At 43.1% G+C, this 15,241-nt stretch overlaps 1 protein-coding gene and 2 long non-coding RNA genes across 5 annotated transcripts in view; 2 read left to right on the plus strand and 1 right to left on the minus strand.

The window, feature by feature from the left end:
• PMEPA1 (prostate transmembrane protein, androgen induced 1) overlaps positions 1–6,026 on the plus strand; it is a 50,243-nt gene extending 44,217 nt beyond the window's left edge. For both annotated transcript variants that reach the window (XM_071759447.1, XM_071759448.1), the window contains one exon: positions 9–6,026. In XM_071759447.1, coding sequence (XP_071615548.1) covers positions 9–560 — 552 coding nt within the window. In that variant the 3' untranslated portion in view covers positions 561–6,026. The remainder of the gene's footprint in view (positions 1–8) is intronic.
• Positions 6,027–9,492: 3,466 nt separating this feature from the next.
• Positions 9,493–11,868, minus strand: LOC139803543 (uncharacterized). The gene is made up of 2 exons (XR_011729043.1): positions 11,703–11,868; positions 9,493–9,696 (listed from the first exon to the last, which is right to left on the minus strand). It is a non-coding gene; the product is annotated as an uncharacterized lncRNA (long non-coding RNA).
• On the plus strand, positions 9,690–14,240 carry LOC139803542 (uncharacterized). Of its 2 annotated transcripts, none has more exons than XR_011729041.1 (3): positions 9,690–9,911; positions 13,071–13,232; positions 13,967–14,240. It is a non-coding gene; the product is annotated as an uncharacterized lncRNA (long non-coding RNA). The 2 variants fall into 2 exon arrangements; XR_011729042.1 differs by having other exon boundaries at positions 13,106–13,232.
• Positions 14,241–15,241: the final 1,001 nt, after the last annotated feature.

Consider the following 15,241-nt stretch of genomic DNA (forward strand, 5'->3'; position numbering starts at 1 on the left):
CTCTTCAGCAGCAAATCTACACCCCGAGACCTAGCGACCGTCTGGCAGTGCCATCCTTCCTGCAGAGGGACCGCTTCAACAGATTCCAGCCAACCTACCCCTACATGCAGCACGAGATCGACCTCCCCCCCACCATCTCCCTGTCGGACGGCGAGGAGCCCCCCCCCTACCAGGGACCCTGCACGCTGCAGCTGCGAGACCCCGAGCAGCAAATGGAGCTCAACAGAGAGTCGGTCCGGGCCCCCCCCAACAGAACCATCTTCGACAGTGACTTGATAGATAACTCCGTGTACGGGGGGCCGTGCCCCCCCAGCAGTAACTCTGGCATCAGCGCCACCTGCTACGGGAGCAATGGTCGGATGGAGGGACCCCCACCCACCTACAGCGAGGTGATAGGGCACTACCCCGGGTCGACGTTCTACCAGCACCAGCAGAACAACAACAACGGGATGCCTTCCATCTTGGAGAGCAGCAGACTCCATCATTCACAAATCAATGGCCTTGAGAGCACAACCGCCTGGAACAAAGAGAAAGAGAAACAAAAAGGGCACCCCTTTTAAAAAACAAAACAAAACAAAACAAAAAACAAAAAAAAAAAAAGAGAGAAGAAAAAAAAAGAAAAGGCAAAAAAAAAAAAACAAAGGCAAAAAGCAAGAAAGTTAAATGAAACACTCTGCACTTCTCGGTAAAAGAAAAAGGAGAGAGAGAGTTGAGGAAGACAAGCAAATAAAAAAAAAAAAGCCCTTCCCCATCTCTCCATGTATAAATATTTACTTGTTATGTCTGGTCTGAATGCACAAGCCTACCAAGCTTGCAAAAACATTTCTTTATTGAGCTCTGTCTAGACGTTTAAAAAGGAAAAAAAAAAATCAACTGCAGTCCATTTTTTTTTTTGTTTCTAGTTGAGCTGTGTGAGTGCTTTTTTTTCTGTTTGTTTGATTATTTCACTTATCTTTAAAGACAAAATATTTGCACAAAAACATTTTGTTTAAAGATCTGCAATATAAATATATAAATATATATTAAAAATAAGAGAAAGTGTATGTGTAAGGAGCAGGAGTATTTTTGTATTAGAAGAGGCCTATTCAAAAAAAAAAAAAAGTTGTTTTCTGAACTAGAAGAAAAATGGCAATTTTTTTGAGTGCCAACTCAAAAAGCGTGTATTACATTGTAAAAAAAACAAAAAACAAAAAAAATTCAAAAGCAGGGGTTTAGAGTTATTTATATAAATGTTGAAATTTTGCACTATTTTTTAATATAAATATGTCAGTGCTTGTGTTGGTCAAAGCCTCTATCATGTCTACCATGAACCTGTTAAGGGATATATGTTGAAGTGAAGAACCGAGTAGCTGGAAGGGGGTGGACAGACGCTGAAGTGGAGATGCCAGCCCTGGGAGGAGCAGTGAGCGAGACTGCAGCTTATGCAAATCATTAATTTCCAGAGTCCCTGCACATGGCCACCAACAGTCATGGCTTTATACATTCCCTACAAAGCAAGAGGAGTTGGTGTGTGTCTGTATGTCGTCCGGTAGGATTATTGGAGTAAAAAGGTAAAATTAAAACTCCCTGCTTCTGTGAGTCGGTAACAAAGAACAGAAGCAGACAAAAATTACTTGATTTTTTTTTTTTTTTTTTTTTTTTTTTTTTGACAACCTCTAACTTTTTGGAGGGGGGTGGTAGGGATGAGAATAAACTTCTGTGTCTGAAGGAACAAAGTGTTCTTTGGTTTATTTCTTTCAGTGTTCAACTCGAAGGGCCCTATTTGGAGCTAGAGCGGTGTTTATGGAAGTTAATGGGAATAAATGGTAACGCACCCATCAGCTGCCTTTCAGCTGGTTTTAAATACAGCATGGGAAGTATGAGCTGAGAAGAGTGGTGAAAGTCAGTTTCACTTTGTATTAACCTCCTGAACCTCTGTTTGGGATGAAGGGGCACAGCCAGTCCCCACGCTGCCACTGGTCATCGCTGTCTTTGACTTTGTTATCCTAGCTAAAGAGGCATCAGATACAGGCATTGGAAATTAATCTCCTCCTGTGATGTATTAATTAAAGGCTAAAGAAATACGCTTAATGCTTTAGAAGCAAAGCCCCTTTACCTCTTCTGAAGATTTCCTCATCCACAGCAGCACGGTCCCACCTGCCCTCCTGCCCACCAGGTGTTGTGCGTCTTTAATTTATCTTGGTCTGGAGAGCATTTTGTCCTTACTATGCTATTGTTTACATTTTTATATTGTGTAGGTGTCTGGTAGGTGTTTTACCCTCGTGGTGAATTTGTATGTGATGGATTGAGCGAGTGAGAAACCTGAGAACTGGGTGTTAGGGAGAGCAAAAGGGAACAAACCTGTTCCTGGCCCCGGCTCCCCAGCCTGGGGAGCACCTCTGAGAGCGCAAGGAGAGGTCACTGGGGAACCACAGAGAGTGAAGATTTTATAAGGAGGTGTGATTTCATTTTCTGGAGGATGCTATCTAGTAGAGTGACATAAATGAAAGATATAAAGGCAATAATTATTGTTTTTAAGCAACTTTTCTATTACTTGAAAAGAAAACAACCATGAGAACGGTTTTGAAGTTCTGACCATTTGAACAATATTTATATATATATTTTAAAAAGATGATGACTAGCTGAACTTGAAGTTTGATCATTATTTTTTGCTTTTTTTTTTGTCTAGAAATAGTTGTGTACCTTTTCAATATTTCAAACTGCTTTTCCACAGCTCTTGAAATCTTCATAGCTTTACAGTTGTGTAACCTAAATTTTGATGACCTAAAAAAAAAAAAAGCCACAAAAAAAAAAAAAAAAAAAAAAAAAAGTCATGCAAAGGAATAAAAATCTAGTTTGTCATGAAAGGTACAAAAGTGATGAATTTATACGAGTTTTTAAAATGTATCTTTCCTTTATGTAACAAGTCTATTTAGTGCCTTATTAAAGAAGCAGTTACCCTCTCTTTCTAAAGAGGAGAAAACAAAATCATTGTTAGCATCACAAGTAACCAGCGTCTGGTCTCTTGCTCCTTTGGACCTTGCATTCAGTTTTCCAGTCCCTTCTGTCCTGGCAGTGCTGCTGGCTCCTGGAGCAGCTCCCTGTGCTCCCTCAGCTGCTGCTCTGCTCCGACTGGATGTAAGGGAACTTGAACACGTTTATGCACATTATCCTACCCGGGGAGGTAGGAAACTGTGGTGGATATTGTAAATGAGATACCAACCAAAAGAGAAACTGAAATATAATATCTACTGCCCTCTTGAGCCAAAATGCGTGAATAGTGTTGTTGGGGTTGTTTCATGGTTGGTTGCTTGGTGTTTTTTGGGTTGTTTGTGAGGCTTTGTTTTGGGGTTTGTTTGTTGGTTGGTTTTTTGCTTTTTTTTTTGGGGGGGGGTCGGGGGTGAGTGTTCTGGGATCTGAACTTTAGTTTGTTTGCTACAAAAAAAAAAAAAAAAAAACAAAACTGGTTACCTCATCAGGTTTTGGGTGGAATATGCATCATATGTCTAAAATTGGGCGTAAGGAGGTGTCGTGGGCACTGGAGGTTGTTAAATAATGGGATTGTGTTGTCGTGTGGTGTCACCTGGCCACCAAAGCCCATGGAGAGGTCAGGGAGGTGGGTAGGGTCTGGAAAGGTGAGGAAGGTAGTGGGAGAGGGTCTAAAAATGCAGTGCAATTAAACCCAACTTTCATGCTTTGAAGTCCTCAAAATTTCAACTGATTCTCTAGTTTATTTTCCCTGTTTTGTTTCTTTCTCCTCCATGCACTCCCAGTGTGAGTTTTCATTTCTCAAGCATCACCCCAAGCATTTGCAGTTGAGCGATCGGTTTGCTGAGTTCTTGGGTCTTAGTTTCCTTTACCTCTTTCTCTAGTTTGTTGAATTCGGTGAGTGTGAAACGTTGGCTCTTCAACCCCTCTGTTGCAAACGATGCCTTTCAGTCCATGCTGTGCACAGACAAACCAAGCTGCCCCTGCTGCTGCTGCGGGTCCCTGGGGTGCAGCTGCAGCCCCAGTGGGGGGAGCCTCGGGTCCCAGGCAGTGGGTGCAACTCGAGTCCACCTTGAGCGAGCCAAGTGGTCACCTTTTGTCTTTCTTCTGTCCATTCCTCTGCTTTGTGGTCCCCAGAACTGGGTATTTCAAGTGCAGATACCAGATCTGGAGTCCAGATCAACTCCAAGTTCTGAGTGGGTGTTTAGAAATAATGGTCTGTTCCTTTTTATTATTATTATTATTATTATAATTATTATTGTCGTCGTTGTTATTGTAATTATTATTATTGCTATTTAATGTTACTTTTTGCCTCGGGGTCCATTTTTTCCCAATCCCCACGTCCCATTTTGCCACCAAGGCAGAGAAGTTGCTTTGCACACCCTTGCTGATGTCTCTCCTCCTTTCCTTTCCTGCAGCTCAGGAGAGAGCTGTGCTAGAAGCTGGGCTGCAGTCCTGCTCCCTAGGAGTCTCTTGTGTCTTGCAGCTGCCAACAGAGAGATTCAGGCCCCTTAAGAATGATTTATTTTTAAGCAAATACAGAAGAAACAAGGCATTGCTAATGCTTAGCAACCTCTTGTCCTAGCCTGCCTTTTTGCTCAAAGTTTTAAGAGTCACGTTAGCTTTAAAAGGGGTTGTTAATCTCACAGAGTTTCTTACCTTACAGTACGGCAAACAGCATCCTTAAAGCATCCCCCAAATCTTAATGGCCTTGGTGTGGGAATGTGGTTTTGTTGATCAGGGTGGTGAGGAAGGATGGGTTTCATTTGGGGCTGATTCTGGTAAAACTTGTTCCCTTCAGAACCCTCGATTTCACCGGTTTGAAGATTCAGCTTTACTAATCCAGTGTGTTGTTTCCATAAGTGTCACAAAATTCATTCCATCTTAAGTGGGGGTATAAGGAAATCCAATTGCTTTCTGGAAAATCACCCTTTTGTATTTGTATTTGAACTATAAAATTGCACTAACTGCTATCTTAAAAAATACAATCCCAACATTTTTACTAAGGATCAGGAAAAGTCTGAATCCAGATGTGTAGCATTAACAGTGCTAGGCAAGAACAGAATGAATTTCTAATCTCTTCAGTCTCTGTATTGCTCAGAGATTTTCTATGTACAACACAAAGTTAAAAAAAACAAAAACAAAAAGAAGTTTTCCAGAAACTGTGCTTCAAATTTTCGCTGTACTATAGAAGCTCATGAAGGACAACATTACAGTCCTAATTTGCCTGCCTTATAGACACATTTCATTGTATTAATATTTTCTTAAACTTCCAGTTGCATTGCTTTGGCTTTGGAGTTTGTTATAGGCAGTCCTGTATCCTGAGTTCTGTTCAAGTTAAAACTTATGTAAACTATTGACAGCACATGCAATGCAGTACTTATCTATATTTTGCTGTTTTAGTATGAATATGTACTCTGATGCCAATTTACAAAAGTCTGTTGTAAACGCTTATTGTGTAACAGTAATCGATAGTGGCAATTATATGTCATTCTAAAAGCTGCAATACTTATATAATAAATTTTACAATACTTTGGAAAATTTGCCTTCACCTTTTGCTTTGTTGCCCGAAAACCAGAGTTTGCCAACACAATGCAATTTCAAAAGCATTTTCTTTTCGAATATTGGAAAATTCATATTCTCAGTTTTTGCTATTTGTGTGGGTTTTTTCCCCTTCAGAAGCCCTCTGGGTAACAGGCCAACCTCTGTATTGCCATGATGTGTTTTTTCCCGTGAAGCTGTAGCTGGTTCCTGGTGTATTTGCATGCTCGGTCCGTGTATGCGTGTACAATTCTGTTTTCTTTTGACTAGATCAGGTGTCACAGTTTTAATCCCAGAAGAAGCATTCCTGGTTTGCACCAATATGTCCAACACTTGCGATCCTGCCTTTCAGCCAAGGATATCACTGATGGTCAGAAGGTCTAAACTTGAATAACTGTCAATCAACAAGAACTGTGTAGATTGACTCAAATCCTAAGCACAGATAATTTGTGTGACTTTTTCCTTTCTGAGACTGTGGTCAAATTGCAGTGATCACATTAAAATGATTGAAAACTTTATTCTTTGCAGGGAGTTTTCTTTTTGTGTGTCTGTAGGATGTCCTGTAGATTCACCCAGACCTTGGGTTCCCTCTTGGGACTCTGTTTCTGAGACCTCAGGCTCACAAGTAACCGAGTGGGAAATGTACCCTGTGCTCCAGGCAGGGGAAAGGGCAGGAGGGGTTTGAATCATTGTTTCAAAACAACACTTTTCGTTTTCAGAGTCACAGCTGAAACCAGCAGCTTCCCACAGAAAATGGAAACTCAGCTGAAACCACATTTTCCAAAGGGGAATTTTTTTAATGAAAAAAAAAAAAAATTTGAGTTCAACCAGCACAGTGCGTGGGAACGGGCAGAGCAATCCTGTTACTAAGTTACCTTTCTCAGCTAATGAGGCGATGTGGGGACACCACAGCTGATTGGCAGAAGATTATTTTTAATTTTTTTTTTTTTTTTTTTTTTTTGAACCTCAGTGGAAGAAACAATTTTGTGACTGTTGGAAACCACAAGTTGCAAAGCTTTTGATTTTTCCCTGGTTTCTTTGCTGCCAATTGAATAGGATTTAAGAAATGAGACTCAGCTTTCCACTGTGCTCCCAGCATCAAAACCCTTTCTGCAGCACTCCCTGGAAGGTATAAATTCCACCCTCAAAGTATCTGAACTTCACAGCTGTTTTTTTGTTTGTCTCCTTATTTTATCTACTTGTCCCAGCCCAAACTCTTCCCCTTCACCTGCCAGGACCTCCTGTGCCATCACCTCCTTGGAAGCCACATGGGTCCCTGCTCCTGCTCTCCCTGGCAAATGATTTGGCAGCAGCTCATACCACTGCCTGCACTCACATTTAATCCAGTTTATGCCAGGAGAGCACAAAGCAAACCCCCTTCCAGGGCTTGTTCTACTCCAGCCCTGAGCAGCAGGACTGGTCCCCCAGTAGAGATGAGGAGGTAGCTGGGTGTGCTTGGAGGTGGGGAGGGTGTGAAAACTGGAGTCAGCCTCTTGCTTTTCCACCTGCTTGGGCTGCTTTTCTCTCTGCTTTATTGGAGTTTTTTTCTCTGCTGCTAGCCCTGAAGCCCCTGTGCAGGCTGAGACCACCAAAGGAGGGGAAGCTTTGGCCAGGGACAGTAACCCCCAGGTAGGGTGGCTGGAAGCACAACTTGTCACTCATGGTGTGAGTCACAGCGATGGTTACTCTGAGATTTATTAAGAAAGCAACGTGCTCTCACAGGAATCCTTGCTGCTGATTATCCTGACTGTTACTCCATACACTTGCTATCCTTCTTTTCTCTTTAAAAAAAGAAAAAAAAGAGGTCCAGAAATTCCCCCTGCAACAGTGTTAGTAGCAAAAGCCTGGTCAGGAGACTAGAATGCTTCTAGACATGACCAGGCTGGAAAAGCACTGCTCAAGATTCACTTAATTTAAGGTCTGATGGGATGAAAATTGCTTCTCTTCCCCTTCTTTCCCCCTCCACAGGAGCCCTACAGACAGCTCACCCCTGTCTTTTCAACCCAGTGCAGCAAGAGTTGTGGCTGTTTCTTGGTGAGTGGTCAGGCAGAGAAAGCTGGGGCCCAGCTGGAAACAATCCTGCCATGTCCCAGGAGGTAAATTTAAGCATCTGCAGGGAGGGGGGTGGCTGGTTGTGGGGATTTCTCTTCTGCAGAGTAGGAGCTAAAGGAGGTTTGGAAGAGGGCTTTTCCTCACCACCTTTTGCAGCTGCCTGAGATGGGATCAGTGATGCCCCAGGCTTCTCAAGCTGCCTGTGTGATGTGAGGGAAAGGCAAATCTGAAACACCATCTGCTTCAGTGCTTACTCTTTTTGAGGCAAAGTCAAGAATTCTGGCACTTCTTTATTATTATTTTTAGGGCACCCAAAACTGGGTTTCAGTGTGTCCTGGAGCCACATGCCACGGGAGCTTTTTCTTCCTCTATGGCTGACAGTGCATCAATTGCTGCAGCTCTGAGACTTCATCCCTGGCTGCTCTCTCCCCAGCAGGGGGGACCAGGACCTGCTGCCCCCTGTGTCAGGGGGGCTGACCCCTTCTGGGGAGCACCCCTGGGCTGCTCATCAGGATGGGCTGGTGGCTGCACCACTCCCCAGCTGCCCCCCTGGTTCTGCGTAGGGGAAGTTGGTTGTCAGGTAAGATCAAAAGGTGCATAAATGGAAATTCAGAGTGGCCAGACAGGTGGCTCTGGACTAGGCAGGGAGAGGTGATGTGAAGCACTCTATGCAGTGTACTTGGAGTGGTTTTTGCAATGCAGAAATGTGGGAGCCTTGTCTGCTGGTCAGGATTCATTACTTGTCAGCTCTTGGTGGGTGTTCATGCCCTCCCCTCGTGCAGTCCTGACTCTCAGTTCAAATGCACACAGTTGCCTTGAGATTGATTGGTAGCAGCAGCAATAAATCACAACCCCAGCAGCCCATGGTGAGGTTTGGATGTCAGTCAACACGCAGCTCCTCAGAGTATTTATCTCCTGCAAAGGCAGGGAACATGGACATTGAACAATTAGATCAGGGTGGCTCTGGGAAGTTGCATTTGATTAAGACAGTAACTCTGAAGTACAAAGCTATTGCTTTGGTGTTGATTTGCACTGATAATCAGCAGCCTGGCTTTAAAATAAGAGACAGGAGGCTCAAGTATAAAACCCCTCCACCTCATCGCTTGCCGAGCACGAGGCTTTGCTCCTGCCTGCTGTGGCCTTGCTCTTGTTGAGGCAGAAATGGAGAGAACAGGGTGGCTTTTGCTGCACTGGATGCCTGGCACAGGTGGCGTATCAATGGCTTCTTCAGGGAATGTGATGAGTTGTGAGTGTGTATTCACAGACAACTCACTAATGTACTTGTCCATCACAGTGCATACAGACAGGGTATTTTTTTCTTTACCTCTGCAAAGTCCAGATGTGTAAATCTAGGAGCAAAATTAGATGACACACAACCCTGATGGGCCCCACTGCTTTCTTTTTCTCATCTCTATTTTTCTCTTGTGAGAGCTGCTGTTTCCTTCTGTTTTGAGGAGGAAATCTTGAGGTTGCCCAAGAGCCTGGCCCTGGTGCCCTGACTTTCTGCTCCCAGGGCAGCCTTCCCATGGGCATGGAGGAGCTGATCTAAATATAATCTGGGGAGAGAAAAAAAAGGGAGTGGAGGAGGGCGAGTGAGAGGATCTGTTTATTTTCCCTCTGATCTCTGAGCCCTGCTATGTTTTATTGCTTCGCAAACAGGAGGTCTGGAAAGCTTCCTTTCCTCCTGTGCCAGTGCAAGGTCAGCTGGGTGCATAATTCCTGCCCTTGAAGGAAAGAAATATGAACTATGACTAGATTCACAGTAATGTTGTAATAGTGACATGAAATTGGAACTCCATTTACACTCTCCAGGCCAGATTTTACTGTAAGTGCCCAAATAAACTATTTATACACACGATACCTGCAAATTTGCACTGTGCCTGGCTGCACTTGCAACCCACTGCTGAGAATGTAGATCTGATGAGCAACCCCTGGCAGAAGAACAACTTTTATTGCTGAAAACCTCTGCAGAAGGTGATGCAGGCAGGTGCTTCACATGCAGGGGATCTCAAGGAAGGTGAGGCCCCTTGGCACACTTGTTTCTCATGTGCACACACGGATGTGGTTGCTGTTACCTGTGGCCTGGCTGTGCTCCAAAGGAAACTCCCCCATTTTGGGTGCATGGTGTTTGAATAGCTGTGTCAGAGAACAAAGGAACAGTATTAAAGAATATAGCTGGGACTCCTTGTGGTGTAGAAAAACACAGAATGAAGCAAAGCCTTAAGGAAGCAGACTGACTTTAAAGGAATCTCTTCAAGTTTACTCAGCTCTTCCGATTCATCAGAAGATCCTCAACTCCTCAGTGAGGTTTCTGCCCTCAACTGAGATTTCAGACTGAGTCATGAGCAAAGGTAATGGGTTGTGAGTAATTGCTGGAACCAAAAGTGAGTTTGGAAAATGAGCTTTGTCTTTTCTCTTAAAATTTTGGGTTATGGGAAATGCATTGCTTCTGTTTTTGCTTTCCTGCTCTGTCTTTCAGCACCACGTGTGGGTTGGGGTTTCTGTGTCTGCTGCCCATGCCTGGGGGTTTCTGAAACCTCCAGACTATGCCCAGCCCTCACTTTCTGTCTTGGTCTTCAGCTTCTGCACTGACTTTAGAACCTGAGCAAATAGCGCTAAGTGCTTTTAAAGATCTGCCTTGCCAGTTCTACACAAAATTAACCCCAAACTCTCAGGGATTGCATCACGTTGTCCTCCGTGCCCATGTGCTGTCTGTGTGTACTGTCCTCTTCTCTGCTTATGAGAGAAACCATAATCCTCTTAATACAAGACTTGTTCTTGGCTTGAGGAGCAAGGTTCAGCACCAGAAAAAGCCCAGTCCTCCAGCCCTGTCTTTCAGTGCAACTCGGTGACCTCATGACAAACTGATGGGCAGCATTTCCTGTCACTGCCATCCCTGATCTCATTTCCTGGAGATTTTTGTTTCTTCCCCAGCTCTGGCTGAGGTACAGGGTGGCAGTACAGGACTTGTGTGGAATCAAAATTGCATTTTAATTGTAAACATTTGTCCAAAAATTAACGTTTCTGAACTAATGTTTCACTCCAACCAATGTGTTTGAAAACAAATGACTCTTGCAAATTGATTTTTCCCATATAATGGGAGATGTACATGTAGAAAATCAATGACACAGAATTGAAGATCTCCCTTTTTCAGCAGGTATCTGTGTAATCACTCAGCTGATGTGTTTGCTAGTGCTCTGGCAGTTATCACCCATGAGGCCCATGGCTGTCTGTAGAGGGTTAATTTTACCTCTTACAAGAGCACAGCACCAGCTTACCATGCCCATGATGTTACTACTCACTACTCAACTTTGTTTCATGCAGCTTTCTCAGTGCACCTGGAACAGCTCACCATGGGCACTAGCAGGCTTTTAGGAATTTATAGTAGTTTCCCCATGCTGCTTTGACCCTTTTTACTATCAGCCTGCACAGACAAAAATAATCAAGGCTGGTTCAAAAGTGATTTTTGCATTGGAGCTTCTCCTGGGGAGCAGGTAGTCTGGGTTGGGTTGGTTTGGTTTTTTGTTGGTTTTTTTTTTTTTTTTTTCAGTTTTGCGTTTTTTTTGTTGGTTTTTTTGTTGTTTGGGTTTTTTTTGGTTTTGTTTTGGTTTTGGTTTTTGTTTGGGGTTTGGTTTTTTTTTTTTTTGTGGTTCGTTGTGAGTTGTTTTAATAAAGTTGCATAACAAAGGATTTCATCATGGCAGGGAAAACAAATGTAATGTGCTTGTAATCATTAATGCCACTACTAGTGGCAGATTGGAATTTTGCCTTATTTATATCATTAAGATACATTTCATGCATTTAATTGCTTTTTGTAAAATGACAGCTAAGTTCTCCTACCCCACATTTCCCGTTTCCTTATTCAATTACTACACACACAAGGGCAACCTCCTAGGAATGGTTTCTCACAGCTCTTGCTTTCCAGGGGAAATCAAGTGGGTTTTGGTTAGATATGCCAATATATTTCAGGTTAGCAAAGCTTTTCTGGGCTGTTTATCAATGTTGGTGGTAAAGGGATGCACTGAACTCCTTCAGCCTCCTTGCTGGCCTGGATTTCACGGAAAACAGGAGGGGGGGGCAAAAAAGTGTCAAAACAAATCTGGGAAGAACCAAAAGGTTAAAAATCAATCTGTAGGGCTTACTCCATGTCCTGCTGCAGTAGTGGGAGGGTAAGCTTGGGTAGAGCACACCATGTCTGACCCAGTTCCTTAGTAGTGACCTGTGACAGCAAGTCACTGGTGGGAACTGGACCTGCAACTCTGGACCTTCTCGTGGGGCAGCACCAGCCAGGAGGCTCAAGGCTTCCCTGCTTGCTTTTTGAAATTGTCAGCTCATGTCTTTGCAAGGCCAGAGCCACAGCAAGCCCAGCCTTCTGGCAAGGCATCTAGGAAGCACAGGGATCAGTGTGGTCCAAAATAGGACCCAGAGCCCTTGGCAATGGTGACGTATGTGGATTTGTTTTGGATGAGTAAATGCAGTTTTCACTGGACAGGAATTTGTAGTTATGTTTGCAATTCCCAGCTGCTCAGAGGGATGGGAGTGGTGTGTACTCTCAGCTTTGTGCCTCATGATGAGGGTGGTTAGGAAATGGGGGACTCTGGCTGCAATAATCACCACGGAAAAAATTGCCAAGTTGCCTTGAGTGGTAGATAGTTTGTTGCTTGCCTTTAGCATCACTGCTGGATTTTGGACCATCTGAAAATGGTCAGAATTTCCCCAAAGGCCATTCAGAGTGCAACTGTGGTTTGCATTGCAAAGAGAGAAGCCCAGGGTGTTGTACCTGCTACATAACAAAAAGCAGGCACAGCAAGTGGAGAAATACAAATGGATTTGTGCAGATGACAGAGTGGGAACTTCCATGCCAGGTGTCAGGCACAGCAACTGGTGAATGCTTTGGAAACCTTTCCAAGTTGTTACTGCAACACTGACCATGTTGCTGACTTCACCTCAAAGAGTTGCATTTGTCATTTGGAGTCCAGTGGAGATGAAGTCAACTGCCTCTTTCTTTCTCTTCTTTCTTCCCATCCTTTCTTGCTTGGTCTTTGACAGAGCTGAAACTTGGCTAAGGCACAAATCCCACACAGCACTTGATGGGTTTTGCCCTAACAGTGCCCTGGGGATCATCCACAGTAGAGGCAGAGGAGACCTTTGGGCTCTGCAGAGCCACAACCAACAAGCAGAAGTCCTACATGAGAAATGTCCTGCTAGGCAGGCTGCAAAACTGCTTCACTACTGGCCTGCTAGAAGCTCTGAAGCTTCCAGGGTATCTTTCTCATACATTTTGAAAGTAATGGAAGACATTCACACACTATGTCCTTGTCACATGAAGCTCATTAGGGATAACTGTACCTATAACTCGGTGTCGTTACCATCTGTAAAAAGTGTTGTCAATCCTGAACTATTTCAAGTCCCTGGAACACTGGTACAGCCTGGCCCAGATCTGCTGGAACAGCAGATCTATGCTGTATTGTCAAGTTCTGGAAGTTAACAACCTTCATGTTGTTTCTCAGGTAAAATAATTGCCTGTGTTTCTACATCAAAACAGACATCAGAGAGCTTCAGGGGCTGCTTATTGGAAAGGGTGCAGAAGGATGTCAATCCATGTTATACAAGCTGCAGAGAAAAAGTCTTGGATTCTGATCAAGTCAGTTCAGTCAGTGACTGTGCAGCAGGTATTGTTCTGAGATTTATTAAATTTTTGTTACATGAAGTATTGGGTAACACTTAAAGGAGCTTTGTCTTTTTGATTATTGATACTTTCAATTAACCAACACAAAATTCCCTCCCAGTTCTCTTTGGGTTAGAGCCCACTGACTACTCTGCAATTTTCTGATGCTTGTTTTGAGTTCCTGATGCTAATGACTATTGCTGGGTCTATCTTTAATCTTTATGGTCAGGAGTGGAGAGGTTGGGTCTAAGCTACCTGTGGAGGAGGGCAGAAAGGAGGTGGAGAGACCTCTGAGCTCCTATTCCTTGCTACCCTTTGAAAAACAGGGTGAAGTCTGAGACACCATGTGTTTTGGGTGTTATACAGGAATGAGACATTATGAAAATAGATTTGTGTCAGAAGAAAGAATCCAAAATTAACTAGAACTTCCTTCTGTCATCATACAAGATGCACTTGCTTTCAGCTCCTTCCTATTGACACATGGGCAAATGGCAATCTGAGATGTTAGAGAAACACCAGATTCCAAAAAGACCTTAACAAGAGGTGTGAGGAGCACTGATTTTCACCATATAAAATAGTCCAATGCCATCTCACATCCTTCTGCCAGGCAGCTGAACTTCCAGTTCAGTTTCGCTCATATATTTTGTGCCTAGAATGTTTTGTCAATAAATACTTTCCCTGAACACCCCCTCCTTGTTCTGGTGGTTAATAACAAGTTTATGTTATGTTCTATTTCAGGTTGTCCAACAAATTTTAGAACCAAACTGAGCATCATTAATTGTTTTTATTGCAACAAAAAAACACCATGATTTATCCGTGTGGAAATAATAGTGATGCTTGTATTCCCCTGTCTTGAAACACTTGGATTGGAAATGACAACATTATGATTGAAAATAATGGTAATTCTGTTCCTGCAAAGATGTTCTGTTGCTGTGCTCAATATCTTCTTTGAAACCAGCCATGAGCAGAAGCCACCATAACCAACAATAAACAAAAAATTCATTTTCCTAGAGATTGTTGCACTGCATCTGTTGTGTGGGAAATAACAACTCTGATTTTTGTTTTGTTTGGGATTTCAAAATACTTTGTGGATGGGAAATTTCAAACCCATACCATCAGGAAAAAATCAACTGCTTCAATTTAGCTCAATTTGAAATGTTATATGATAATGTGAGTGCTTTTCATGCAGTGTGTGTATGTATGTGTATGTATGTACACCTTGAGATCAATATTAATATGGAAACAAGATACATACTGTATCAAAATGAGAAGGAAACATCAACATAGTTCTTCACACTTTCCTACTGAAAAATGCCAAATCTTGTATGTTGTCAAACTGTGGGCAACACACTGAATGGGGGATGATGGAGCTGAGCAGTGCCTGAGCCCCAGGGAACAGGGTTTCATCCTGGAACCAGGATCCTCAGCATCACTCCCACCTCCCTTGTGCTCAAGGACCATGGAAGGGGTTTTGTGGAGTCTCCTGCTTGGCCCCAGTACATTTTGGTTTAAACTTAAGCTTGTAAACTGCATTCACAGTGCTTCTCTGAAAAATAATGTACCATTGTAGGGGAAGCTTTAGATTTATTTATTTTTTTTCTTCTCATTTCAAGAGCATCACCATTGGAAACAAGAAGAAAATGAGCATTTTGGACATTTCCAACTTGCATTTGGGGCTTGAGAGGACAGGCAAGATCTTTGAAGGTGGGGTGGCACCCTACAGCTGAGCTCAGGGAGTGGCACCTGGTCTCATGCTTGGGTCCAGCACCAGCTCTATGCAGACTTTTAATATTTTTCCTTAGATCCTTATTTCAGCTTAACATACTGAAATAAGTCCCTTATGAACTACTTCCTGATGTGCTTATTAACCAAGGATTAATTAATTATTAATTTAGCAGCCCAGGCTACTTATTAATTCAACTTGTTAATTAAGTATAGGAAGCTAATGAGCCAGCTTGTTAATTGAGCTGTTGGAGGGAGGTGAGGATGGGGAGGAGGAGGATCTCTGCCTGA

This window comes from Heliangelus exortis, chromosome 16 (assembly GCF_036169615.1).
Source record: "Heliangelus exortis chromosome 16, bHelExo1.hap1, whole genome shotgun sequence".
NCBI lineage: Eukaryota > Metazoa > Chordata > Aves > Apodiformes > Trochilidae > Heliangelus > Heliangelus exortis.